The following is a 7,916-nucleotide window of genomic DNA, read 5'->3' as shown; positions in this document are numbered from 1 at the left end:
CCTACAACCAAATGGTTTTTACCATTGCCTTTTTTTTTTTTTTTTTTTTTTAAGAGCAGCTACCAGATTATAAGGAGTCTAGAAAGAAGAGCAAATTGCCTCCCGAGAGCCCTTCATGACTGGCCATTTAAAAAAATGTACTCTCCGCCCTGGCTGGTGTGGCTCAGTTGGTTGGAGCGTTCTATACACCAAAAGGTGGTGGGTTCGATTCCCAGTCAGGGCACATACCTAGGTTGCAGGTTCAATCTCCAGTTGGGGCGCATACTGGAGGCAACCAACGATGTTTTTTCTCTCACATTGCTGTTTCTCTCTCCCTTCCTTTCTAAGAAAAATAATCAATTGGAAAAAAAAAACATTTACCCTAAAAATTATTTTTTTTCCATTGGCCATAAATGGCAATATTAAGATACTTGATAAAATTTTAATAAACTCTTGATTAGAATAATAATATTATGTAAATGTTAATTTCCTGATTTTTATAATAGTGCTATGTTTTTTAGGAAGCATACATTAAAGTATATACTTAGGGGTAAAGGGGCATCATCTTATGTTCATCATGTGTGTCAAATGGGAAAAAGTATGAATATATGAAGAAAGAGAGAGGGGAAAATGATAAAACAAATGTGGTAAATATTAACATTTGGGGAAGTTTACTTTTACAACCTAAAAAAAAAAAGCTGTAGGAATTAATTTACAGAGAAGGGATGGGGTGGCTTTAGGTAGGAAATGTTGGTATGGTATGGGAACTGATGAATAAGGAGTCCAGGGTAATTCCCTAGTGTGTGTTTTTGTAAAGGAAGTTCCTATATTTTGTGTCTGATAAATATGCCCCTATTCTCTGTTTTCTAACCCCCATACTCCAGAATGGCTGTCAGGAAAGCTGACCCAGAACTAAGTTTGGGTCCAGGCTCTCCCCAGCAAATCTCTTCCTCCTTACCTTCTTCCTCTCCCCTCCACCTAGACCTGGTTTCCCCTGACCACTCCCCAGCAGGTGGAGGAAAGGCAGGCCTGCCTAGGTGCCATCTTCCTGGACTTTGCCAAGTGACAGCTGGGCAGGTCTGTCGGCTTCCAGCCAATTGTCATGTGGAATACCTCTCACCCCTACTGTGTAGGTGGAGCAACTGCCATAGAGGTAAATATGATGAGCTTTACATCTCCCCTTCCTCTGCTCCTAACCCCAAGCAGTAGGGGTGACCTGTTTCCAGCAAGTGGTGAAGATGGTAGAAACATCTACCAGACAAGTTCTTTTCAAGGCCTGTTCTCTGCTCTGCCCCTTAATTACTATTCTTCATTCCTGTGTCTCCTACGTATAATCCAGTTCCCTCAAGACATTACCTAGTTTGTCTCATGATCATCTTTCCTTCCGGGGGACGGGGGACTATCTTAGGGTCAGGGAGAATGCGGAAGCAGCAGGACTAGGAGCCTCCGTGAGACTTGGAGAACTGGAGCTGAAGGAGGAATGGCAGGATGAAGAGTTCCCCAGGTGAGGAGGTGAGAGGGAGGTTGGGAGACGGAAGTGATGGTCACAGACGGAGGGCAAGGATGGCAAATTAGAACTTGAAGAGGTAGGAAAGCAGAGGTGTAAATTCATGACAGGGAGAGAGAACTGATACCTGGCTTGGTGCCTTTAGCCTATACGGAGGGCAAGGATGGCAAATTAGAACTTGAAGAGGTGGGAGTAGGAAAGCAGAGGTGTAAACTCATGACAAGGAGAGAACTGATACCTGGCTTGGTGCCTTTAGCCTACGTTTCTTCCCCCTTTTAATCTTGTTTCCCCCCAGATTGCTTCCTGAAGAGTCTGACTCTTCTGAAGACCCCGACGATCCTAAAAGAGACTCACAGGCAGGTAGGTCAATTAGAACCTAGGCCTCAAGTTCGTGATTCTAATCCAGTGGAGGGTTATGCCGCCCTCATCCCTTTGCAGTTCTACTTCCCTTTTCCCAACTGTCCCCTGTGTTAGTCCTTTAGAATTCACCCCATATTATCACTTCCACATACAAAGAATCCTAACCAACACACACGCATCTTTCTATTTTTTTGTCCCCCTACCCCCACCCAGGTACCCCCAGCACTTTAGCCCTGTGTGGCCAGCGCCGCATGCGTAAACGTCTTTCTGCCCCAGAGTTACGACTGAATTTGACGAAGGGGCCTGGAGATAATGGTGTTTCTCCCATCCACTCTGTACCTTCCTCTCCTGATGACAGTACTGACCTGGAAATAGACGAATTGGAGACACCTTCAGACTCTGAGAAGCTGGACAGTGGACATGAATTTGAATGGGAAGGTGGGAAAGAAACCTGAGGAACAAGCAGGTAGAAGTAGAGGCCCGTGATAAAGCTCAGGATGGATTTAATGGGACTGAAGTTAGAACTGATAAGGTGGGGACTGAGAGGTAAGGTCAGCAAAATTAGTTCTTGAGGATGGAAAGGTAGAACCTAGAAATCCAATGGGAGAGTAGTCCAATAGAGGAGGGGTGGGGTCCTTTGTTTATCAAGAAAAACTATTGGATGACTGTTGCATGCCATCACTGAGCTAACATTGGAGTTATAAAGATGAATAAGATCCCTACCCTCAGAGAATTACCTGTTTGGTAAGAAATAAACATATATACAAATAAGTGCAGTTAAAGGTTATGACCTGCATGTGTACAGGGTACAATGTACGCAGGGAGAGAGAAAAGGTCAGTTCTGCCTAAGACCTCACAGAGGAGGTGATTCTGAGCAGCTGTTTATCAGGTGGTTGGAGAAGCACCTAGGACTATAGCATGACATGTTGGGAACTCAAAGGATTAAGCATGACTATTTAGATATTAAGGAAAACTGTTTCTTCTCTACTCATAACACTTCTGACACCGACGTGTGAGTTTTCCTCACATCAACCAATTCTCCAGCTCCCCAGACACTAACAGGTGTCTAAGATTCAGTTATGACACTAACTTCCTGGAGTTTGCACAGACCCCAGAGGTTAAGGGCTCAGTCCCACAAGACTGTGGCCCCTCCCCCCACTGCAGACACCAGTGGCATGTCCAGGCTGTCACCTGTGCTTCTGACCAACTGGCTACACAATGCCCCCTTCTCAGGTTCGATAATTTGCTAGAATGGCTCACTAGCACTCAGGAAAACAATTTACTTACTGGATTACAGATTTGTTATAAGAGGAACAGCCAGAGAAAGAAAAGCATAGGACGAGGTGAGTGGGCAGGGGTGTGGAGCTTCCAGGCCCTCTCCCGGCACACCACCCTCCTAGCACCTCCGTGCGTTAACTGACCCAGAGCCTCTTCATACCCCTTCTGATAGGCTTTCTATGGAGGCTTCGTTATGTAGACATGACTGATTAATTCACTGACCATTAGTGATTAACACAACCTCTCCCTCCTCTCTCCCCTCCCCAGAGTTCCAACCTTCTAATCACATGGATGGTTCCCCTGGCAACCAGCTACCCATCCTTAGGGGCTTCCCAATGTCACCTCATTAATACAAACCCATGTTTTTGAAAGGGGCTTGTTATGAATAACAAAACACCTTTTCACTTTTTTCATCAGGAGCTGTCCCCAGAGCCAGGAACAAAATAACAACAAAATATCCTCCCCAGAGTTCCAACCTTCTAATCACATGGATGGTTCCCCTGGCAACCAGCTACCCATCCTTAGGGGCTTCCCAATGTCACCTCATTAATACAAACCCATGTTTTTGAAAGGGGCTTGTTATGAATAACAAAACACCTTTTCACTTTTTTCATCAGGAGCTGTCCCCAGAGCCAGGAACAAAATAACAACAACAAAATACAATATCACTCAGATATGAAGGGCTGAGAGGTGAAGAGAGAATAACAAAAAATAGTGCTATGTTAAACAAGCAACGTCAAATCATGGAGATCCTTGCTACCATGCTAAGGAATTTAGATTTTATCTGATAGGCAATTGGGGGGTGGGGTCATTGAATGCTTTTAATCAAGGGAATGACATGATCAGATTTAATTGCTCTGAAAAGATTGGAAATAACCTAAGGGCTCCCCCAGTAGAATATTAATGCTATTATGGTGCAATGGAATACTAAGTACTAGGCAATTATTTTTTAAGATGAGGCAGCTCTTTCTATTGTCATGGAAAGATTTTGGAGAATTAGTGGGTGTAGTATATTGCCATTTCAGTAAAGAAGGTAGGGGAGAACAGAAAGCTTGCTTGAGTGGTGGTGTAGAGGGTGGAATGGAGGAAAACAGAATAAAGGCAGGGAGGCCAGTTAGGATGGAATACTAAGTACTAGGCAATTATTTTTTAAGATGAGGCAGCTCTTTCTATTGTCATGGAAAGATTTTGGAGAATTAGTGGGTGTAGTATATTGCCATTTCAGTAAAGAAGGTAGGGGAGAACAGAAAGCTTGCTTGAGTGGTGGTGTAGAGGGTGGAATGGAGGAAAACAGACTAAAGGCAGGGAGGCCAGTTAGGCTTGTACTAATGCCAGGTAAGAACCTGAACCAGGACAGTAATAGTGGAAAGAATGTAATGGAGGTAGAGGAATGAGGATCTGGAGTCCAGTTGGCTTGAGGGCTGATAGAGAAGAAAGAGTCTTGGACGATGTACAATTTTCTCTCTCAGGAAGCTAGAGAGATGGGGTCATTCACCAAGAAAGGAAATATGGGAGAGAGGAGGAAGAGCATGTCGTTGAGTTGCACTTTGTGTCTGGTGACTAGGAGATGACAGAGACAGACAAGGTGGAGATGTCCAGTCTAGGCACGTAGGGACATGGGTCTGGAGTGAAGAGAGAAGCCTGGGTTAAAGAGGCAAGTTTGGAAGTCATCACCTTCTTGGTGGTAACTGAAACATGGGAATAGGTGAGCTCACCCAAGGAGAAGTGTGGAAATAAATAAATAAATAATCCAGAAAAAAACGCATAGTGTCAAGGGCCATTGACCTACCAGAGTCAAGGTTACCTCAAGACCACTGTGAGGAAAATGAGTCACGGGAAATTGAAACCCGCAAGGGTCTGGGTGTATTGAACAAACTAGGGCTAGAGTCATGGGGGAAAACTGAGGAATGAGAAGTTGAGTAATAAACGCTAGGCATCTGGGGAAGGTACAAGATACTGAAGGTGTGTATTCCGCCCTGTTGATCCTTCCCCATCCCTCTCTTTTAGATGAGCTACCCCAGGCAGAGGGCCTGGGGGCCAGTGAGGCAGCTGAAAGGCTGGGCCAGGGTTGTATGTGGGATGTGGCTGGAGAAGATGGCCATCGCTGGAGGGTTTTCCGGACAGGGCAGAGGGAGCAGCGAGTGGACATGACTGTCATTGAGCCCTATAAGAAAGTCCTATCTCATGGAGGTAATGGCTAGCATAAGTGGAGGGGTGAGAACGGTGACTTCTGGAATAAAATGCCTAAGCTGGAACCTTGTTATTGGGTTCACAATCCTCAGAGTCCCTCAACCTAACCAGGTCTGTCAATTTTCCCTTATCCTTCCAGGTTACCATGGTGAGGGCCTCAATGCTGTCATCCTCTTTGCTTCCTGTTATCTACCCAGAAGCAGCATTCCCAACTATACCTATGTCATGGAACACTTATTTAGGTGAGCTGGAAGGCCTGAAGGGCTCCAGGATGGAGGTTAGGGAGGGAAAAGTAAGAAAGAAACCAAAGAAACCCCTTCTTGATCAGTAGCTGGTTGTAGAGTCTACAGTAAGGTCCCTCTCATTTCCCACAACCCAAAACATATACCTTTCCTGACAATTTTGTCCCTCCAGGTATATGGTGGGAACTCTGGAGCTGCTGGTAGCGGAAAATTATCTGCTTGTTCATTTGAATGGAGGCACAAGCAGGGCTCAAGTTCCACCTCTGAGCTGGATACGCCAGTGTTACCGGACTCTGGATCGGCGGTGAGCCTCAGAACAAGGGGCTATGAGCCTATTTTACCTTGTTTTGTTTTATCAATCCTCACCCTTTTCCATCTTTCCATTCTTTCTACTTCCATTTAGTTCTTCCTCTTTTTTGTCCCTCTACACCCCGTTCCAACCCTTTCCTGTCTTCTGTTCTCTCTTGGGATTAGAGAAATCAAGTTTCAAATCTGCCTTTGCCAACCAGCTATGTGACTTTGGATTTGTGTGTGTGCGGGGGCGGAGAGGAGGAGGGAAGGCAGGGGGGATTGATTATTTTGTTTTGATCAGCTCTATGGCTTTGAACAAGTCACTTAACCTTTAACCTTTCTGGGACTCAGTTTCCTTATTTGCAAAATGGCAAAATACCTTTGCTGCTGGGTATTTCTGAAAGTAAAGTAAATCAGAGTGGCATATTGCCTGGCATGTAGAAGGCACCCTACCTTTTCCCTGTGGTCTTGCCATTGATTTCAAATTCCAATCCATTATCTCCTTCTGCCTTCCTCCCTGACCCACAGATCTTTTCCCTCCTTTGTTCCTTTCTTCCCCCCATCTTCCATTTGCTCATTTGTCTCTTTCTTCTTCCCTCTTCTTTATTTTCTCCTCACTGGCCTTCTTCCACCTGGAGTTTTATAAATAGGCCTGGTCATGGAGGGATGGGGAAGTGTACCAAAGGAACTTATATGAGGAGGGTAGGACACGGGAGGGAAATGGGGTATCAAAGATCAAGCTGAGGGATTCTGAGAGGAGAATTTCCTAAGAATAAGGAGCATGGAGGGTTGAATAAAATGGATGGAGCTGAGATTGTAATTAAAAGAATGGGGGTTAGACCCAGTTGCCAGAAAAATCTAGAAATTAGAAAAGGGAAGGAAGTTAAAGAATATAGCTCCACCTGATCTTCAGGTATAAAGATGGAAGAAGAAATAGGGTGATCTCCTATTCTTCTTCAGACTAAGGAAAAACCTGCGTGCCCTGGTGGTTGTCCATGCTACGTGGTATATGAAGGCATTCCTGGCACTGCTTCGGCCCTTCATCAGGTAGGAGCTCTGGGGACAAGGACCCCCCTACCTTCCCCTTCTTCCCATTTTTTTTTAAATGAGTTTATTTGAACCAAATTGATAACATAAGCTCTAGAACAAGATCTCAAATGCTCCCCACTTCTTCCCATTTTCAAAATCAAGAAGAACTTGCCCCATCCTGACTCTTTCCAGTCTTTTAACCACTCTCCACCTATTCCATTTCCCTTTGTAAGGGTCTCCAGGAGCCCTCTTCCCAGTATACAACACATATGGTTTATCCCCTCTTTTCAGTTCCAAGTTCACACGAAAAATTCGTTTTCTGAACAGCCTGGGAGAACTAGGCCAACTCATCTCCTTGGATCAGGTTCACATCCCAGAAGCTGTCAGACGGTGAGTCCTGAGCTTAAGGATAGTGGTTTAGGGTGGGATGTGTAAAGCTAGTATCCATTTTCTTTTTTTCTTCTTCTTCTTTTATTGATTTCAGAGAGGAAGGGAGAGGAAGAGAGAGATAGAAACATCAATGATGAGAGAGAATCATTGATCGGCTGCCTCCTGCACTCCCCCAACTAGGGATTAAGCCCGCAACCCGGCCATGTGCCCTTGACTGAAATCGAACCTGGGACCCTCCAACCTGAAGTCCGACGCTCTATGCACTGAGCCAAACCAGCGAGGGCCAGTATCCGTTTTCTTAATGCCTTGGGGGAGACACAAAGGAACTAAAAGCCTGAGGCCCTGCTTTCAGATGTTCCGAAGCATCTGGGCAAATATGCACATATGCAGAGAAAAAGTTAAGGACACTACTGTATCCAAACAAACAAATAAAAAACTGTACATGTGCGTGCCGAGGCAACAAGGAATGAAAGAATAATCACAGCACAGAATTTAGAGGAGATTAGAAAGGGACGTTGCAGGTCTCGCATTTCTTTCTTTCCAGAAATTAGAAAGGGACGTTTGTTGGCAGTAAATTGGAGATACTATCCAGTCGGTGAGGGGTGCTGGGGAGCAAAGGAATCCTAAATGATGACCAACTCGAGCATCAC

At 45.0% G+C, this 7,916-nt stretch overlaps 1 protein-coding gene across 1 annotated transcript; it reads left to right on the top strand.

Annotated features, from left to right (window-relative positions):
• Positions 1–1,323: 1,323 nt before the first annotated feature.
• BNIPL (BCL2/adenovirus E1B 19kD interacting protein like) lies at positions 1,324–7,266 on the top strand (the record flags this gene model as incomplete). The annotated part of the gene is made up of 8 exons (XM_014540637.1): positions 1,324–1,483; positions 1,782–1,846; positions 2,060–2,284; positions 5,132–5,314; positions 5,454–5,556; positions 5,729–5,860; positions 6,808–6,894; positions 7,168–7,266. Coding segments are annotated over exons 3-8 (791 nt in total), but the record flags the coding sequence as incomplete, so codon positions are not given.
• Positions 7,267–7,916: the final 650 nt, after the last annotated feature.

The sequence above is a fragment of the Myotis brandtii genome, unplaced genomic scaffold (genome assembly GCF_000412655.1).
Source record: "Myotis brandtii unplaced genomic scaffold, ASM41265v1 scaffold250, whole genome shotgun sequence".
NCBI classification, from domain to species: domain Eukaryota; kingdom Metazoa; phylum Chordata; class Mammalia; order Chiroptera; family Vespertilionidae; genus Myotis; species Myotis brandtii.
This window is presented reverse-complemented; position numbering and strand designations above follow the sequence as displayed.